Below are 20,967 nucleotides of genomic sequence, written 5' to 3'. Positions count from 1 at the left end.
ACAAAGTGTGGGGCTGGAAAAGTTTGAAAACGTTTTTTAAAAATGCTTGAAAAGTGTTTGAATTTTAAAGTGGGAAAAGCGTACGAACCCTGACTCACTCTCCCTGCTCTGCAGCACACTGAGCAACGAGGTGGGTCCAGAGTGCTACGAGCTGCAGGTGTGTGTGAAGGACTACTGCTTCGCCCGAGAGGACCGCACCGTGGGCATGGCCGTCCTGCAGCTCAAGGATGTGGCCTCCAAGGGCAGCGCCGCCTGCTGGCTGCCGCTGGGGAAGCGCATCCACATGGACGAGACAGGCCTCACCGTCCTGCGCATCCTCTCCCAGCGCAACAACGACGACGTGGCCAAAGAGTTTGTCAAGCTCAAGTCCGACCAGCGCTCTACAGAGGAGGGCCGTGGTTAAAAAAAAAAGACGAAAATGTCAAAGTGGGGCTTAAAACGCCATGTCTGGAGCTCAGTCAGACAGCCACTGCCCTGCGGCTCTCCTGAGTCACCGCGAGTCACTGCCAGGATAATCCAGAGTTGTAAAAGCACAGATAGGACAGGAGGCACCACACACTCAGTCCTGTAAATACTTTTATTCCAGTGGCGAAGACGCAAAGCAAAGACGAGCATCACCAAGTCCACCAGTGTCTTCATTGTTGCTGATGTGTTTTAATCATCCTTTTTGATTAGCGATACAGTTTCCCTATTTGTCGTGGAGAAACACACACACTTACTGGAGTGATCAGGTGGAGAAATGTCTTGTAGCCTCTAAATATTTTTAGCCATCTTTCTCACTTTCTTTTTTTTAAGTTTCTGCCCCGTCATCCCTTCCCTGGTGTGTGCCCACTCAGAGAAGGGACCGCAAGTGCCAACAGATAATTACTGAAATATGCCAAGACCATTCCCAAGCACAACAGGACCGACCGTCCAGCCGACACACAACGCAAACAGGCTCAAAACATTCCAGATATCAGAAACAAAGCACTTTTAGTTTATCACTTATTACTTTCTTATTCTAGATCTATATTTATATTTAAATAATTCTATATATGAACATGCATATATAAAAAATATATAAAGGGAAATATATAAGCTTACAGGATTATTCGATGGAGGTCATCGTAGTCTGTCTTTCTGAGCGTCTACCCTGTAACAGAGCACTGCCTGACACCCTCAAAGCCTTCTGTCCTGTTGACCCTCGTCCTCTGTCTGCGTCCTGTGTGGGACAGCATGGAGAGAGAGAAATCTGATGAAAGCACACATCTGAGCACTGTGATTCATCAGATTATACATAAGTATATGTGACTGAGCGAGTGAGTGAATGAGAATGGACTCGGTGTGATTGTGAAGATGTCGACCTCGTGTTGCTGGCTACCTTCAAATGTAATCACAAAGAGAAGCCATCGCTACGTTAGTGACATGTGGAGGATCCGTTTAGTTTCTATAGGTTTGTTTACCATTTTAAGGTCAAAACGTTCATGTTTCTGTTATTTCTAACCTTTGTGTTTTTACTGCAAACATTCCTAACAGCCCAATCTGGGTCTGTCAGCCGTGCAATACAGCAGAGAGATTAAAACCCATGTCGTTTCCTTTCAGAATAAAAGCACCTAACTGCCAAATAAGGAGGAAGGAAATTATTTAACAGATAACATGCATAGAGAAAATATTTTTGCAAAGTAGCATCATGTGAAGTGAAACATCTCGCCCTTCACTAACCCGAGTGAGCACAGATCTTCAATATCACCAATATTATTTAGCTGTGCGATGCCTTGCAAATGCTGAAGCTTTTCACGTTTTGTCTCATTCCTACCACAAACTTCAACGTTTTTTTACTGAACTTTATTAAGATTGACCAACACAAAACAAAACATTTGAGCAACAAAGCAATTCAAAGTCCTTTTGAGTCATAAAAACAACATTAAATCACTGATTGAGAAACCAGTGTTCATATCACATAAAGGCCCAAGAAAATACATGGAAGTTTGTGGTTTTAAATTTACAGAATGTAAAAAGTTTGCTACTTTTACAAGGCATGTCACGTGCTTCACTCCAAAATCCAGAAAAGCCTCCGGTGAAGGGCTGCTGATCCAAAGCAGAACTGGTCTGCATCCCACATTTTGAAGACAACATTAGGGTCCAAACAGCGTACAGAGACATTTCCAATACTCAGTCGCTGTTGCATTTGTGAAAACTCATTTGTTGTCTATTTTGTTTTGACTTTCAATAATTATCTAAAAGATTTCAGGAAAAAAAATACATTAAATCCCTGAGCAGTTGAGGTTTAAAACATTTTAGATTCTGTTAACTTTTCATCAATCTCACAATGGGTTTAGAAAACCTCTAAAACTAAATATATTTATGAGTTTTCTTTCTGTAACAACTTAAAAGAATAAAGTAGAAGAAATTTTGTGTTCAGGACTCAAAACGATATATTTCTGGGTGTTGAGTAATTAAAAAGGCCCCATTATTGAACAAAGTGGACCAACTGAACTCTATGCATCTGATCTGTAAACTCTATGAGTCCTTCCTGAATCAGTCTTACAATGTTTACATGGTGGATTACTAATCTAATTATAGCAGCACAAGTGTCTGATATGTTGTAAAAGCTGTCTGCTTTCTGGGCCAAAAGTCAAAGCTGTTGTGGCGTCGATCAGAGACTGAAGTTTTGTTGATGTAGGAAAAGATGATCCTGAAGCGGATTGTTGTAAATAGCTGCCATGTAAAACACGTCAGAATACATGAAGTGAAATTTGCTGCTCTGTTGTAGACTTGAATTTAGCACGGAGCGACCCAAGCAGGCGATTAAGTGCAAATGGGTTTCCAGTTTGAGCATGGAGCTACTGCTGAAAGATATACTGTAGGAAGGCCGTGTCCATAATGGAGATGAATTACAAGCCATATGCATCTGCTTGATTAGGAACTAAAATGAAAGTTTCTGACTTTCACTCTGGCAGTACACACATTGTTACACCACGTGGGCTACAAAGGTCTAAAAAAAAAAACTTATTTATAAATGTTGTGTAACTCACTGGCATGTAAAAGGTCTTTTTATTGGAAGAAAACATCTGCACAGTCTTGACAAAAAAAAAAAAATACAGTCATACAATTGACATCTTGCTGGAAACGCCACGAAAATAATCTTTATTGCTGTTGACAATGATTCTCTTTAATCGAGGAAGGTCTTCCTCCTGCTGGGCCGTCGGGTTTGAAGCTGAAGAAGATGAAGCACAATGAAAAGCACATACATAACACACAGAGGCGGACAGACATGCATGACCATCCTCCCCTCCCCCTTGCTCTGTCCAGCCGGCCGGCCGAACCACACGGGCGCGCCGGTCGTGTACTTCCAGAAACGGTGCATGACGGGAACAAGAAAAACAAACAGAAACCGTGTCGTGTCAGCACGCATTAATTATTTGATGTTCAATGCCAATTGTTGTCTTCTATATTTTGATATTTGGATTATTGTTTTCTATTTTTCAAATGTTTGTGAATATATAAATATGTATTACTGATGACGTGTAGTGGGTGCAAAGTACTGGCATGAGAATTTTTTTACACAAAAGATGTTTCTAATTTAGTTTTTGTTTTATTATTCTGGTTGTTGGGGGCCGAGGCTCCTGAGACTACAGTCCAACTGTGTTTCTGCTACCAATAAAATATGGAAAACAGAAATTTCACACTTTTCTCTGTCGCTTTGTGCAAAGATACAATAAAGCTACATTTCCACCGATGTGGATACATTTGTTGGCATTTCTGGTCAAAAACAATATGTGAAAAGTGTCCAGTATGATTCTTTTATTGTAGCTGTATATCTTTTTCACTGAATAATTAAAAATATAATAATCAACCTGGCTTTTTAGGATATCTGTTGGAGATAAAATGTTAAGGAATTTAATTTTTAATAATCATCAAAGTCACGATTGTTATCTTTAGACGATCTAAAAGATTCTGAGTCATTTCTGTGTTGAAAACATATCCTCGACAGACACGTCCATTTATTCAGGAGAGCTCATGTTGTCATACAAGCCCACAGTATCACAGATCCTCCACCTTAATAGAGGGCATATGGTGCCTTTTCACAAAACTTGCTTTATTTGGGGGAGAAAAAAAAAAACAATTTTTTTTAGACTGATCTGACCAAAGCAAAGTAGAGATTGTCAAACACCACATGTCTACGTTTGTGATGGTAACACAGAACAAACTTTTGCCTGGGGTGTCGTCTAACAAACCAGCTGATCTGTGGTAAAACTTCTAATGCTGATTTCTAAAACTTGAAAGACCCCAAAATGACATCGTCTGCAGCGGTTTTAACAGTGAGCCTTGGATTTTTCTTCCTTTTCCATCCTCACTGTGTGTGGTGGAAACATAGATTGCCGTCTAGTGGAGAGCAGCTAAAACAAACGGGTTTCTAATGCCATATTTATATCCGAGACAAATGAAAAGATACGATTTACTATTCAGAAGTTCTTTGGAATTCTTAAAAAAATAACCAGATTACTTATTTATTACGGTTTACTTAATCCCAGGTTTGTTGAACCTGGGATTTTGTTGATATATTTTTTCAACATAGTACCTGCATTCAGCTTCAAATTTAAGGCCGGACTTTTAAGTGTGGCATTATCACACTGGAATAATAGATAATTTCTTAGGGCTCTTCACACATTTTTACATGAGCATAGAACTGAAAACGGTAGCAGAGATCAGTAATCCAGGACTCATTAAGTTAGTAGAAAAATATAATCCGAGGGTTTCTTTTAGACTAATAATTTTGTTTAGCGCCACTAATGGTCAGAAAGGTGTTTACATTTCAGAATGCAACATTCAACATATGGAGTAGTGCTCTTCTAGGATCTGCGTAGAAAAGAGATCTTGAGGGATTCTGGGATGACTAAGTCGTCTGCGCTGAGGGCCGGGGGAGGCGAGTAGGGCACAGTGACGGGGAACGCTCTCCTCACGTCCATGAGGAGCTGTGGAGGCTGACCGTCAGAGCGGCCTCTGACGAGCTCCTATAGGAACAGAGAGGACGATCAGCACTGACCTGAGAGGCATCATTTTAATGAATCCGCATGTCAGACTTTTACAGCGAGGCGGGCGGTACCTGGACGGTGCGAATAAAATTTAGGGAGACTTTTTCATCAAGATCACTGTGAGGAGTGTAGAGAGTCAGGATCTTCATAATCTGCGGAACAAAATAAATACCCAGTGAGGCTTGGGTTTGGAAAATAGCATTGTTGAAACAAATTCCTTCCAGAAGTGAGACATAGACCCACCTGCTTGCTGGAGAGAGCAGTGCAGGTCCGGACTATGGCCTGAGCATCCGCATCCGTCTTTTTCCCCACCTGCAGCAGCTGAGCTGCCTGGATGAGCGGCTCCAGTGTGGCCACAGCGCCCCCTGCTGCCAGGTCTTGGCTGCGCAGCCATTCTTCGAGCACACTGACATTGTAACTGAGGGAATTTAAAAAAATAAGTAAAGAAAAATTTTCGAAGGTAAAAGTGCAGTGCTTTGGGAGTTATAGTTACTGCTGTCAAAGATTAGTCACAGCCTACAGGTTAATTTGATTTCCCATTTCAACATTTGGCCTTGAACGCATCTCTATTTCAACATTCCGACCAGAAACTTGAACGTAATTTATGTGATTGCATTCAGCATGAAGTCATGAGTAATTTTAAAGTGGAATAAAATTTCTAAATACGTTAAACAAAACGTTAATCATTTTTTTAGGTCACTGAGTCAATTTCATGAGATGAATTGGCGAAAGGATCCGTGTCTAAATGAACAAAGCTGGTAGAGATTTACACCAAAATATTAACTTAGTGGGCCTGAATACTTAAGGCGCATCACACTTCTCATATTTTTATATTAAATAGTTAAAAAAAACATCTAATATACTCTTCTATTTCACCATTATGTACTAACTTTGTGTTGACGTTAGCAGTTGAATTAAGTTTATCTGACATGAACACCTTAGTAAGGATGTACCGATACCCCTCTGTCTTTTTCCTTACACAATTAATGACATTAAAGTTACTAAATGGATTAAAAAGCCCAGGGTGGGGCGTTTATTTGCGACCGTGTACCGTATTTGCATGCCACGGCTCCAGCAGCACATGTCTTTCCTCAGCAGCAGGTTGTTGAGCGCAGAGGCACAGATGAGGTAGGTCATCTGGCGGAAAGCTTGCTCCGCCAGACTCTGGGGCAGAGCCTGGCGGCTCAGTGCGGTGTGAAGCGCTCTGAGCTGCCTCAGCACAGACGCCATGGTGGGAGCGTCGGCGCCGAGCGGTCGAGGGTCTGAGCCTGCCCGCTTCCTGGAGACAACCAGCTTCACCGCCGAGCCGGACAGACCGGCGATGGTCTCGCTCTCCAGGAGGGCCGGGACTGAGGCGGAGAACGAGAAGGGAGAGAGAGTTCTAAAGTTTAGTGGAGGGAAGAGCGTCGGCAGCACCGGCATGAGGTCACCGTAGCGTTACCAATGAGTTTCTGCAGCAGTGTCTCGGTGATGGAAAGCAGCTGCTGATAGGCCTGGATACAAAGGACACTCAGGGAGCGGATCAAGTCGCTCAGGTCGGTCGTCATAGAAACGAGCTCATCCGAGTCCAGGCTCTAACAAGTCAAACACCGAAGAGTTATCATGGAAACCACAACCAGACTGCATGTACAGTTTAAAACAAAACAACAACAACAAAAAAACCACATGTCCAGTCAGGAAACTGAAGATGACCAGCAGGTGTCGGCTACCTGTTCTGGAGAATGTTGGACCAACAGGTCGTGCAAAAGACTAAAATTTTTCAGCCACAGAGCAGTCATATCAAGATCAGAGGTTTGCTTCTGAAGAAGAAAAACACCGTTAGAACAAGATCACACCGACGGAAAAGTTTTTTTTTTATAAAACATTTCATTACTCTAAGTGTTTGAAAGTTGGCTGCAGGTCCCTTTTTTCCCCCCCCTCACCCAACATGATGGGATCTGCCTCTATAATTACATTTCACTGCCCCCTTCTGGCACACGCAGAGCAATCAGAGCTCCGGTTACCGTGAGAGCGGCCTTCATGGCGACGAGGGCGGCGCTGCAGAGCGAGAGAGCGCGAGCCTGGTCTCCACTGCAGTCGGCCTGACGGACGCAGAGGAAGATCACGCTGGCCGGCAAACCGGGTGGCAGAGCCAGCGCGCCTTCAGAGCGGAGGTCTGCGGGACAGCGAGAGCATCGGAGAGGAGTTTAATAAATGTGACCAAATAATTGTCATGCAGCTGCACAAACGGGTTTCTGTTTGGACTGAAGGGAAACCTGGCACATAAGAATACTGTATGCAAGAGAAAAAGAAAAAAAAAGAAAACCACTAAAACAAGTGGTGTAAAACGCAATATTTAAAGTTAAAATTATATATTTTTTAAAATGCACAATCATAGGACTTTATATATTACTGTGCAAACACTAATAAACAATTGTTTATTTTTCTTCAAAAATAAAATAAATGTTTAGGAAAATGAACCAAACATGTCCTACATCGATACATCGTCTACATCTACATCGTCTGCTTCCTCTGCACTAAAAATGAGTTTAAATGGATGAAACGGAGCTCACCTGTGATGAGGTTCTTGATGAGTTTGGTTTCGTCTCTCTTCCTGCACTCCAGCAAACCGGCGACGGCTGCTGGTTTCGGCCGAGCAGCACAGAACGTCTCTGTGGTTGGAGCCGACAGGGAAACTGGAAGCAAAAGAAAACTCAACCAGACTGAATGTGAAAGACAACTTAAAAGATGAATATAAAAAAAAGTGCAAATGGAGAAGACGTCACAGGACCGTAGATTCGCTGCACTGCAGTGATTTTACTTCATGTAGGGCTCAGAGTTCAGGTGAAGACTCACCTTGCGTCAGCAGGTGTCTGAGAGTCGCCGTGTGCCTCAGCTCCTTCAGCTCCCTCCGCAGCCTCATGCACTCAAACTCTCTGGCTTCCAGCAGCTGCCACAAATCCTAATGGGAGAAACATTCAGACCCTTAACTTGAGGATCCCCAGTTTGTTGTAGTTCAGTCACAACAGGAGAATCACACTTCACTATCATGTTTAGAAATCTTTGAATAACGGCATAAATTACCAGAGTCTGAACGCCGTTTGACACTTGTGGTTTAGTATAAATAAATCCGAACATAAACAAGGAAACAGGGTTAATTTAAAAAAAAAAAAAAAAAATCTCATCTTAAACTTGCTCTTTGTTACAGATCTCTCTGGTAAATGAGATCTTGGATCTCATAACAAAAATTTACCAATACCACTGCTGCTTTAAAGTTTAAACAACTAGATTGCATTCTCAGCAGAGGTGGCGTAGTTGAATCCTCACCCGTTTCTTTGCAGGAGAGGAACCAGAACAGATCTTCTGACTGAGCTGGTTCCTCAGATCCTCGAGTTCGTCCTTCCACTCAGTCTGCTGCTTCTGCTGCTGGCTCTCCAGAAACCTGACAGACACCAGGACAGATTAAACGACTTCACTGAAAACGTCATGCATGAAGCTACAGTCACTAAAAAAATAAAAAATAAAAAAAAGTGTTTATACCTATTGAACTTTTGCACATTTTGTTGCAAACCTCTAATGCGTTTTTTTAGTGGAGCATAATTGTGAAGTGGAGGTGAAATTATACATCGTTTCTACAGATAAAACCTTGAAAAGTGTGGCACGCATCTGTACATAACACTGTTTACCATCATACCCCTGCATGAATTCCAGTGCACAAAATTGTGTCATTAAGTGGAAAATGGAATTTTACAAAGATCAAATAGGAGAAAAAAAATGTCTAAATGGGTAAAGTTGGTATAGATGGGTATGAAATACCTGTAAAATTTATTGAAGTTTGTGGCTATAACGTGACAAAATGTAAAAAAGTGCAAAGGTTATCAATACGTGAAGCGACAGAGTAGGACTGACTTGTTGGCCACTCGTACGGCATCATAAGCGTACTCCAGGTCTTCTTCTTTCTTCTTCACTGCCGGGTCTTTGGCCACGTCCATCTTCTCCATCAACTGATCCTGTCAAACACATCCGTGTGTTGTCACAAAATGTCCTGCACGAGTTTAAAACCAAAGCTTCATTCCCTTTCGGGCGTTTCCTGACCAGCGGCGACTCCAAGCTCCACACCGAGATTCTCCTCTCCGGAGTGGGGGACGTCACGCTGATTCTGCGCTTCTCCTCCGGGGACGGGAAGGCCGAACCGAAGGGGGACCACGAGAGCGGGGTGAGAGACTGGGGCGACAGCGGAGTGGAGCACGGAGAGAGAGGCTCGGAGATCAGACTCTGAGCCGAGTCGGTCCTTCCGTGTCCTCTGGAGCGCTGCGTTGGGACGAGACAGAGGGACAGAAGTGAAACTATCCAGCTGGACTAATAGTATATCTCGTTTAGGTGCAGCTGTGGACCTCGGTGAGCAGATTCATCTCCCTCAGGTTGTCGTATCTCTGCTCCAGTCTGGTGAGCTCCCTCAGGAGACCCTGGTACTTCATCTTCTCCTCATCCAGCTCTGACTGCAGAGCAGCGCTGGCCTCTTGCACGGCCTTTTGTACACACGCTGCATACATAAATAAGACAAACCAAAGGAAAAAAATGTTCAAAGCTGTGGCAAGGCAGGGGAAAAAAGTGATTAATTAATGCAGAGAGGAGAAAAAGTGGAGCCGCACCGTTTTGTGTTCTCTCTTTCTCGTGGAGCTGAGCGGTGAGATTTTCCTTCTCCTTGCTGATGTTCTCCTTGTCTTTCTGTAACGCTTGCATCTCCTTCAAAAATTATACGAGCATTAAAATCAAGAGAAACAGCAAAAAACTGAAAATCTGAGGAGTATTTTGACCTTGTTTCTAGTGCAAATATCTTAGTACACTTGAAATGAGACAAAACCTAAATTACAAGTAACTTTCCAGAAAGAAATGGAGACGACCGACTAGCTAGATATATACTTTATTGGTCCCAAAGGGAAATTATGTTCCTTAATATTGAAGAAACAGTACTCATAATAAGTTAAATTGTCTGTCTGTGGAACAAGACATTTTTTACCATATGGGAAATTAATAATAAATATTAAGGAATTATTGACTTAAACATCATGTCAAAAAGTTACTTGCATTTGTCTTATTTTGAGTGTGCCAAGATATTTGCACTAGAAACCAGGTCAAAAATACTTGGTAAGATTTTGTGTTTTTGCAGTGCAACCAATAAAAGACGAATGTAGGAATTTGTCTCCGGTAATTTCATTTGGATCATTTCACCTGTGTGAGTCGAAGGATCTCCTGAGCGGCTTTCTCCTCCGCTCTCCTCCTTTCCTCCACCTCCTTCTCGCTGACCGCTGGGGAAGGCGGCGGCTTCTCCAGTCTCTGGTATTCCAGTTTCTGGATGATGCCCCTCAGAGCCTCCAGCTCGGCGATGGCAGCCCCTCGCTCCGCGTGGAGAGTCCCTCTCAGAGCAGCGCTCTCCCTCGCCTTGCCGCACACAGAAAACGTGATGAAACTAGATCTCTAATCCGGCAGATTTTCATGTTTAGAAAACAGATCTCTCCGTGACCCACCTGTTGGTTGACTCTGAGCTGCAGCTGCATCAGTTTGACCTCCATGCCCTTGTTGAGCTCCCTGTACCGCTCCACGGAGCGGGCCTCGGCCTTCAGCCTCAGCAGCTCCCTCCTGCTCGCCTTGCGGCGAACGCAGCACTGCATGAATATGACCGCGGCGCGCACCCGCCGGTACGCCCGCCTCGCCAGCCAGCCACGCACCGTCGCCTGGAGCAGCACGGCGGCCCGCTCTGCTATCAGCTGAGGGGCAAAGCAAACGGTTTTCACTTGTTTAAAGCCAGATGTGCAACTCAGTGGTGGAGACGGTGCTCAAACACCAAATTTAAGTAAAAATCTTTCTTTTACTAGAGTACATTTTTGTCTGTTTATATGTACTTTTACTCAAGTAAAAGCTTTTAAAGATAATTAGTACAGTTAGCTCAACATTTGAGCTAACTGATACAATTACTTTAATTGTATCAATGTGTTACACAATGTAGCGTGTGTTCTAAACACACGCTACATTGTGTTTTAAAAAAACACAATGTAACATGAATGTAATGTAACATTATAGAAATGCAGTGGGGAAGAATGTACATATTTAATGTAAACTGGAGTGGAGTAAAAGTTGAAAGTACTCATGATTAAATCTACTTAAGTATTGATACCTAAAAAAAAAAAGTACTTAACTAACAAAGTACCTGGACTTCGCTACATCCCATCACTGGTAATTCGTAACTTCGACATCAGATAGAGAGATAAGAGGCCGGCACTGAATGCTGACCTGTCTGTATCTGCGGCGGGCCAGAGTCCCCCTGGTGAAGGCCTGGATGGTGACGGTGGCGTCTCGAATCATGAGGAAAAGCTGCCTGACCACCACCATCCGGTACGTCTTCTGGATCACTATGGCGGCCTTCGTGTAGCGCAGAGTCAGAGCCCGCCTGCAGAAACACACAAACACAGTAGACAACTAAAGGTTTTCAGACATGCATTGGTTTCAGCTAGCAAACTGGTCATTTACTAAAAGTGAAAAAAGCAAATAAAATCTGGGGAAAAAAGCATAAATTTGCTAGTTGCTGAATGTGATTGCAGGTCACTATGATTTTTATTTTTTTGAAAACACACTGACTTGTGACTTGTCTTTGCATGAAAACATGAGAATTTTGTGACACATATGTGTAGCCATGCTGATCAAGTATTAGTCACTTCTAATAGACAACTTTGTAAAGTGAAGTACATATTTTCTTGTATTGCTTCCATTAAAGCAGAACTAATATTTTCCCCCTTTCCCACCTGAGCTGTAGACATCTGCAGCTCCCCCAGAAAAACGATGGGACTCTTGGCTACTTGGGAGTAATTATTTCCATTCCTGCAATGGCAGCTGAGGTTGATAATGTCCTCCATCAAACCTCTGTGGCCTTCACATAACATTTCTTTAAACAGAGATTACAGGTAAACTATCAGTTAATTTGCCCCCAAAGGGTCTGACAAACTCTTAAAACTTTTGCAAAACATGCAAAAGTTTTAAGATTTTTTTAAACCTTTTGAATTCTTTAATTGTTTCGCTTTAACTGCACAACTTTGAGTTGGCCTATCACCTAAACTCTTAGTGAAAGATTGTGGCTCTCAACCAAAAACAGATGGAACGGTTCTAGGGGTGCGAATCCTTCTGTAAGGCACTGTGTTCAGATATTCAGTGGATTTTGAGGACGTTCAGAGAGTTAAAAGCTTAATAATAAACATTTCTCCTCACCGTCTGGCCAGAGCTCCTCTGGTGTATCTCTGGATGGTAGCAGCCGCCCAGAGGATCCTGCTGTACCTGATCCGAGCCAACCAGCCTTTGGCGTGGCGCTGGATGGTCACAGCAGCGACACGCAGCCGCTCATACCTCAGCCTCTCCAGGACAGCCACCTGACCCGCCCGGAAAAACACTTTGGTCTTTCCGAAGCAGTACTGGTCGGTGTCTGGGATGAGCTGAGGCAGAGCCTGTCTGCACGAGGCCTGAGCCTGATCCTGGCTCTGGGGTCCCCGAAGGAGAAGACGATACCTGCTGAAGAACTCCTCGTATGTCCATCTGAATGCAGGTATAAACCAAAACACACATGTTATTTGATAGAAATTAACTTCAAATGTTAAAAACATGGAAAGTTTAGACTTTCTTTCACTTGTGATAATCTCTTTCACTTCATCTCTGGTGTTTCACCACTTCATTTATTTACAAAGAGTGAGATCAACTAAGTGTCCAGCACCTGGATGGATAACCGGCTGCACTGATGCGAATAGTTTCCAGAACCCCGCAGGCTCTCAGCTGCTGCACCGTCCGCTGTGGGTCAAACCTGTAAAAAGTGGAGGACGGTCCTTTATGAGTGCATGCAAAGACAAAAAAAAAGTAATACATATGCACACATTTTTTGTTCGGAATTATCGAATGACAGCACAGACTCACATAAAAGCTGCTTTTAGGTCGTTGGGTTTAATACAACGCACATAGTGAGGAGTGGTGCTGTTCAGGGTGTCCATCAACATCTGTAAGGACTGACGAAACTGACAAAAAAAAAAAAAAGCAATGCACTATGAGGCTAAGGCTTAAAAAAACCATAATGTTTTTTGTTTTTTTTTAGCTCACCTGGAAGCCTACAGTCAGCTTGTGTTCTCTGGCGGCTCTTTTTCCTGAGCGAACGCTCCCATTGGCCACAGAGGGAGCGCCTCCCTGCTGCTGGAACAGCTCAGCCACCAGCTCAGACTGACGCACACACACACACACACACACACACAGGGAACAGGGTGGCACCGTTTACTGAGAAAACACACATCATTGTTTGACTTCGGTATTGATCAGGTGTCTACCTGACTTGCTTTGAGAATGTTGATGAGCTCCTCAAACACCGTGTCTCGGTTCTTGTCTAGAAAGCCACCGCATTCATATTGCACCTGATTTGCGGGGAGAAATATATTTAAAAACGCCTAAAATGTTGAGCTTTATACGGTTGGGAACAATTGGAGCTCCGCATCCAGGATGGAGCATCTCATTCCTTACCGTGTCAGCAAAGTGGAAAACAATGAAGGCGCTGTTTGTCATCCTGGGCTTCCCGAAGTGAGGGTGGGGCTTGCTGTTCAGGTGTTGGTCGTACAGCTTTCGGGCCCAGTTCTCATCAGACCCCTTCGGCATCTGGGTAATGCAAAAAGAAACATGCCATCACAGAGACAACCGTGTTGGAGCATTTCATCAAACATAGTGAGTTGAGAAAGAAGCTCGACCCATCCACCCATCATATCTGCTGTAGTCCGTGAATCACTACATTCCATCGATCAGTATCCACTTTTTCCAAATGTTTTCCAGGATGTTTAATTGCTGATAGTTGTTCTTTCTTCAGTACCAGAGCCAAATGAATGATAAATTGTTCATTCGTTTTTTCTAAACTTACATTCCATCCAGAACGTGTAGCATTGGCCTGAAATGACTCTTTAGGGCCAAACAAATTAACAAACAATTTAATCCTTACAAGTAAAACTGATGATGTGTACAACTGAGACTTTCAGCTGCTTCTGTTCACTGCTGCAATATTTTCCACAAGCACTGCATACAAAGGATAATGGTGACAAAGTTACTGGGAGAATTGGGATTGCAGATCCAGAAAGGACTGGAATGACGCCAACATTCTGGAGATGGAAGTTAATTGAGACCGCCATGAGCTAAAAGCCACAATTAAAGGGATAAAGTTGTAAGAATGGTGACTCCTTTCAAATGAGCAAACAGACCGACACCGAGACTGACCCGGCACTCTTCGTCCAACAGATCAAATATTCCCAGAGGGCCTTCGATGAGATTGATGCACTCCTGGTTGTCGCTGAATTCGATCCTGTTCCAAGCCAACTCCTCTCTGACGTACTCCTCCTGCTCCAAATGGAAGACGTGCTTGAAAGGAGGAAAGAAAAACATATATAATGGTAAACTTGGGGAACAGATGAGCACAAAATATTTAAGAAAACGTGCCCTTCTCCTTCCAACGGGATTTACAACATATCGAGACCACAATTAGAGAGGCAAAAAGGGAACAAAAACCGAAAATAATGTAAAATGGATGAAAGAAGGTAAACAGATTAATAGAAATTGAATTTCACGTTACATGAAAATATTTCCACTACTTGTGAGAAAGTCTCTTTAAATGCGGTTGTATGTAATGCAGGACATACGCCATATTTATTGCGAAAATAGCATATTTATGATCTGCAGCCGTTATTCTTTGCCATTTCTACATAAAATATCCAATCAGGCATTACAATCTGTAGAAAAACTTTGTGATGTTTCATCCCATTTCCATGGCATCTGTTGAAGCTCGTAAATTATTCTGTTTTCGCCACAGCTTCACGGTGGTTGCAGGTCCCACACTGCAGAAGCTGAGCTGAGCTTCTGATTTTAGGTCAATTGACTGAATGGACCGCCTTAAATTTTGTATCGCTTATGTTATTTATACAGAAAATCCATTGTTGTTTGTATAAGAAATGTAAAATTTAAATAAAAGGAATTGCAAAGGCGGAAGGGCAATGCTGAAGAGGGCATAAACATGAAAATATAAACACAGCCTTTGATGAACGCATTGCGGTTCTGTTAGAGCAAACATGTGATACAACTCACCCTGTTAAACTGCTGCTGAAGTTTTTCATTTGCATAATTTATACAAAACTGCTCAAAGCTGTTCTGGTCAAAAGTCTCAAACCTGCTCCAACAAAGAAAACGAGGGACTTGTTAAACTATCATACTATCAGCAGCAAGATGTGACCTCTTGCTGCACACAAACAAAAGAGCCAAAGCTCGTCACTAACCCGTAGATATCCAACACTCCTATGAAAGATTTGGTCTTCCCCTTCTGCGATCGCAGGGCCGAGTTGAGACGCTGGACCGTCCACGTGAACAGCTGACCGTAGATGTGTTTGGCAAGCGCGTCTCTGGCTTCTAGAGCCTGCTGACCAGTCATGGGCTTCACCAGCATCTCCCCCCCCACCGCCAGCCTGCGGCTGCACAGCCAGTGAGCCATCTGAGATCCCTCGACTCCCAACAGCTTGGAGAAGACGGCCAGAGAGTGGTCGTCCGCCTGAGGAAGAAACATAAAACCCATACTGCCACAGCTCGTTTCAGATCAAACATATTTTAGTGTCAGACAAAGATGACATGAGTAAATACTAAACACAGTTTTCAAATTATGGTTTCATTTATAGAAACGAAATTACCCAAAACAACTTGGTCTAGTTTGAAAATCTAATTAAATACCCTTACTAGCTACATCCAGGCCACATCATCGTCTGAATCACAAAACTACTTCAGCAGAACTTGAACATGTAGTAGACTCAGAGCAGACTCAAAGGTTTTGAAAAGCGACTCATTTACCTGGAGAAAAATCAAGAACAAATAAGACATTTATCAGCCTGGAATAGGATTAAAAAAACATTTCTAATGAATCGGGAGTCCAGCGAACCACAACGAGAGGGCATCATCCACACATGGAGAAAACAACTGAGAATCTTTCCAAGAAACAATTCATCTAGGAGGCCGCAAAGAAACCGAGAACATCTAAAGCTTCACTTTCCTCAGCCAAGATGACAATAAGACTGGACAAAGACGAGCCAAGGCCAAGCTCACAAAAAGAAACCCGCTCATGTTTGACAAAAACATTCTGTGGACCAGGGAGACAAAAGCAAAGGCTTTACATTTTGTTGCATCTCGCATACGATCCGCAGCATTTTGTTACAGCACCTTACAGTGAGGTGGTCTTTCACTGCTCTGTTGTTTCAGGACCTGGATGACTTGCTATAATTATTGACAATGAGTGTTTTTCTCCAACAGAAAATCCTGAAGGAGAATGTACGACTATCAGTTTTTAATCTCATACTCAACCTTGCCTGGGTAACGAGCAGGACAATAATCCAAAGCACACCAAATAAACCTCTGAGAAACTCAGACACAACAAAGACATGGGTTTTGCAGTGGCCCAGTCAAATTCTGGACAAGAATCTGATTGAGATGCTTTGGGATGATCTCAAACTGAATCAAATAATCTTCAATGGAGAGGAATTGAAAGAAGAGTTGGTCAAAATCCCTCCAAAGTTGTAAAATATTAAATGGTAGTTGTTGAAAACGTGGAATGGCACAGTTACAGGTGCATTTACTTTTTTCTGGTTTCCAGGTTGGTTTATCATAGGGTTTTTCCCCAAAAAGTTATCAAAACATTTGAATAAAACATTTGATTCATTTAGATTATTTTCATATAACATGAGAATTTGTTTGCTGAGCTAAAACAAGTGACAAAACAGGGGTCAAAACCTTTTTTCACATGACTGTAAATGAATCAGGACATGAAGTAGGAGAACAAAAATGGAGAATAATGATTACGCTGATGTAACTCCTGTCGGCGCTTCTGCCGCTGGCTTGAATGTTGACGTTTCCCAGGTGCAGAACAGCCGACAGGATCCTGAAGAGCTCCATTTGCTGCTCAGACTGCACACCTGCAGATTCAGCACAACGACGATGTTGTTTCTCTGTCATGTTGTTGAACTTTATATTCATACAATCGTGTGACTTCAAGAGCAGAATACCGAGGACGGTGAAAGCATTGCGAGTTCGCTCCAGGTCTGACAGATCGTCCGTGCCGGGAATCTGCATCTCTCCTCCCTGTTTGGTGTAGTGGAAATATTCAGGCGGCTCTAAAGTAAACCAATCAAAACACGTCAGTCCATTAGCAGAGCAGGAATAAAATCAGAAGCAGCGTGAAGCAGGGGCCCACCCAGTTTGAGTGATCTCATTTCAGGCAGCTCTCTGGCTGCACACAGCTGATAGAACATGTGGTAGTTTCTCTCTGATGACGCCTTGCACATAGCAAAAAGAAATAAGCAGGAAAAACTCATGAGTATTTGCATCATTAAGAATTTTAAATCAGCAACAAGCTGAAGAATCCCACCTGAAAGACAACCCTCGACTTCTCCAGCAGATAGGTCCGCATGTTGGCCCCGATGATGTCCCCCTTTCTACCAAAACCGATCTCGATGTACTTCCCGAAGCGGCTGCTGTTGTCATTCCGGGTGGTTTTAGCATTCCCTATGGACTACAAACAAAACAGAGGCGTGACATTCAAAAAAAAAAGCCAACTTATCTGAGGGTGAAAACGTTTTTTTCCCCCATTTACCTCCATGATGGGGTTTGAAGCCAGCACTCTCTCCTCCACGCTGGTCTGTTGAGCCGCTCCTCCGACCACAGCAAAATATCGCATGGTGAATTTGGCTGAAACCGTTTTTCCAGAGCCAGACTCCCCACTGATGATGATGGACTGATTCCTCTCTTCCCTGAGCACAAAAGAGTATTTGCATTGCACATTTTAAGACAAGAGTCACAAAGTGCTTCAACAAACAAAATCAAAAATCCCCCCCCCTCTGTTAAAAGGAGCCAGGGGCTGTAAATAGTCTTTATAGATTAAGAGCCATCACAAAAACTGAACCCGTCTTCATTTCCTTGACCTCTCACCTGGTCATGGTGCGGTATGCTTCCTCGGCCACAGAGAAGATGTGAGGCTCCATGTCACCCATGTCCTGACCGCTGTAAGCGTCTATTACCTCCTCACCATATATGGACAGCTGATCGTAGGGATTTATGGCTACCAACACAATACCTGAGGGGCAGACAGAGAAGGAAACCTTCAAAGCGCCAAGCATATCCTGAGGATAAGGTTGTAAAATAGACCGATTCATTAAGTCAGGTTTTAGTTAAAAAGGGAAAGCAAAGCTTAAACACTTGTTCAAGATCTTCAGCGTAACTAACTATAAAACTTCATTTGATTCTATTTGTGATCATATCCATGTAAATTAGAGGTTGTCTTTCATACCCTTTAAAGTAACATTTTTATCATTTCACAAACAACTCTTAATGTAATTTACTGTAATGCAAAGATGAAGATGAATGCAAAATAGTGCAGAAAATGAAGTGGAAGAAAAATGGTAATTGTTCTACATCCCCCCCCTCACACACATACACACTGAACACAATGTGTTAGAATGGCCTAGTCAAAGTCCAGACCTAAATACTACTTAGAATACGTGGCAAGACTTGTGAATTGTTGTTCTCAGATATACTCCATACATCCGATTCAGCCTCATGCGACATAAAATCCCAGCAAAGTACAGTAAAACATGTAACTGCTTTATCTATTCTGCCTGTGAGAAGCAGATTGATGTTCAAATGATAACTCTACAAACATTTTAAAAGGGATCTTAAACGAATATTTCTCCCACGTCACCTTTCTCAGGATCCTCAGTCTAACCACATCTTCTAAAGGTTTTGCAAACTGTGAGGATGTGGGAGTTCCCTCCGAGTCTTAACCTTTGAGTTTATGATTTGGAGACGTTATTATGGGCTGTAACAACACAAACAGAATCACCCAGGAGCAGGTCGCTGTTTTTATTACCGTCGAAAAGTTCTGCGATCTTCTTCCACCCCATGCAGCCCTGTTAGAGTTCATCTATCAAACATAACATTCCCTGAAATGTCTCTGCCGTCGTCTGGTCATTCTTTAGTCTCACCACAGTATGTGTAGATGCTGCTGTAGTCCAGGAAGCGGACCCGGAGGTTGTGCAGCACAGCAGGCTCGTGCAGGAAGCTGAGAGCCGTCAGGTCGTTCTCCCCCTCCAGGATGTCGGGATTCCCCAGCGGGGGGAGATCGGACGGGGAGTCCACAGAGTAATGGACCTCCTATCAAGAGTAGATTGAGTAGGAGATCATCAGTGCTGCTAATCAATTTGTATTTAGTGACAAACTTAGTTTAGAAAGACATGGACATTCATGAGGGAAACTGGCTCACGTTTCCATTCTGGAGTTGCAGCCAAAGCTGTTCGTCTCCAGGGTTGTAGTCCCTCAGGAGAGTGGCTGAGACCCAAACTGCTTCTGGGTCAGGCACCCACACACCTGCCCCCTGACGAAGTGATAGACAGATGTGTAACTATAGAACCGTTTATAAAACAAACACATTCTGCAGGAAAACAATCCAAACATCAGTTGAGGAAACAAATTATCAGAATTTTATTTATTTTTTTACATTTCTTTCTAAATTATACTCTTATGCCGTCACATTTCCTCACCCCACCCAGGCTGCTCATTTGACACCCATCAGCACAAAAAGCTCTTAAACTGTGTTAAAAATTAACACTGGTCATCCTCTCTCTGAACTGCCTGTACGCTTAACTATTTTTCACCAGCAACATATTCATTTATTTATTTGCTCTAACAGATAAATCTAAACTCTTTGCAGATATTTATCTGAGTAATTTGAAATCAGTCAATGAAGGGGTTTAAGAACAATGATCCTACCAACCTGTCATCTGAGGGGCTAATTCTGAAAGCTAAATTAAACTGCATGCCTGAGATATATATATATATATGTATATATATATATATAGGTAGATATATGTATAAGCTCACCTTTGTGTATAGCTCCAGAGTTGCCATGTTTTTATCCTTTCCAATGTGTGAAGAGACTTGTTGTAAAACCTCAGCCCGGTCTGCATGTTCCTGCCCGAGGAGCGGCCGGTGTCCTCTGCCTCTCCTCAGAGCCTGCCTCTGTCCAGCTGACGGCAGTTTTGCACTTTGTTCACACTCACATAAAGAGGCGAGCGGGTTAACTGTTAATCTGCAGCAAATGGATGAGCAAAGATTGATAAATCACACTCGGGAGGAGCAGCTCAGGGTATTTCTTTTTTCCTCTCAGTGAGACCTATTTGCTAAAACTGAGGACAACATCTACAAGGTCCTTGACTGATATTCATACCAACTTAACTTTTTCACATTACAACCACGTTGGGATTTTAGGAGATGGACTAAAAAAAGTAATTTTAATCAATATTATAAGTAACTTTTGCCATGGATTTCTATGTAGCTGATTTTACTCTAACGGCCACCAAAAACGAAGACAACTTGTCTTCAAAAGTCCCATGTCAGCAGGTTTTTGCAAAGGTTTGCCATTAACCAATTATTTGATTCAGGTGTGTTGGAGCATGGATTCATCCAAAACTTGCAGGGCAGTGTCATTCAAGGACTGGAGTTGCAGGCGTGTCCTTTATCCAACACACCTGAATCAAATGGATGAGTTCCCTCATCAACATGTCATTCCACTTCAGGTGTGTTAAAGAGACTCGTCAAAACTTTGAAGGGAAGTGGCTCTCTGTGACTAATCAAATAATGTGTTAGAATGGCCCAGTTAAAGTCCAGACCAAAAAAAAAAAACATTAATTTAGTCTTTAAAACTGCAGCATAAGAGAGCAACACAATTCTTAGTTTGAGCTTATGCAGCAAAGAAGTGACTGAAGCAAAATAATTTATGAAGGTAAAAAATTTTTTTTTTTTTAAATGCCTGACACACTTTTCAGATTTTTATTATGTAAAACGCCACAATTATGCACTACTTTTGTTGGCTTTTCACAATTAGTCC

General features: G+C 42.7%; 2 protein-coding genes across 11 annotated transcripts in view; one reads left to right on the top strand and one right to left on the bottom strand.

Moving 5' to 3' along the window:
- The window catches only part of unc13a (unc-13 homolog A (C. elegans)), a 51,075-nt gene extending 47,997 nt beyond the window's left edge, over positions 1-3,078 (top strand). For 8 of the 10 annotated variants that reach the window (XM_032571082.1, XM_032571076.1, XM_032571074.1 and 5 more), the window contains one exon: positions 115-3,078. In XM_032571082.1, coding sequence (XP_032426973.1) covers positions 115-403 — 289 coding nt within the window. In that variant the 3' untranslated portion in view covers positions 404-3,078. The remainder of the gene's footprint in view (positions 1-114) is intronic. The other 2 variants (XM_032571072.1, XM_032571080.1) reach the window with 1 other exon arrangement.
- Positions 3,020-20,924, bottom strand: LOC116725184 (unconventional myosin-Vb). The gene is made up of 35 exons (XM_032571083.1): positions 19,962-20,924; positions 19,345-19,455; positions 19,067-19,235; positions 18,015-18,159; positions 17,680-17,836; positions 17,455-17,598; positions 17,281-17,362; positions 17,093-17,200; positions 16,890-17,002; positions 15,326-15,594; positions 15,138-15,219; positions 14,277-14,417; positions 13,539-13,670; positions 13,349-13,432; positions 13,128-13,244; positions 12,948-13,045; positions 12,751-12,837; positions 12,255-12,575; positions 11,286-11,442; positions 10,523-10,762; positions 10,227-10,436; positions 9,647-9,740; positions 9,389-9,537; positions 9,090-9,305; positions 8,904-9,004; positions 8,322-8,436; positions 7,851-7,956; positions 7,568-7,690; positions 7,019-7,170; positions 6,725-6,814; positions 6,457-6,589; positions 6,067-6,364; positions 5,259-5,433; positions 5,087-5,167; positions 3,020-4,994 (listed from the first exon to the last, which is right to left on the bottom strand). The coding sequence occupies exons 1-35, from the start codon at positions 19,986-19,988 to the stop codon at positions 4,833-4,835; spliced, it is 4,989 nt and encodes a 1,662-aa protein (XP_032426974.1). The 5' UTR covers positions 19,989-20,924; the 3' UTR covers positions 3,020-4,832.
- Positions 20,925-20,967: the final 43 nt, after the last annotated feature.

This window comes from Xiphophorus hellerii, chromosome 9 (assembly GCF_003331165.1).
Source record: "Xiphophorus hellerii strain 12219 chromosome 9, Xiphophorus_hellerii-4.1, whole genome shotgun sequence".
In the NCBI taxonomy this organism is placed as follows: Eukaryota; Metazoa; Chordata; class Actinopteri; order Cyprinodontiformes; family Poeciliidae; genus Xiphophorus; species Xiphophorus hellerii.
This window is presented reverse-complemented; position numbering and strand designations above follow the sequence as displayed.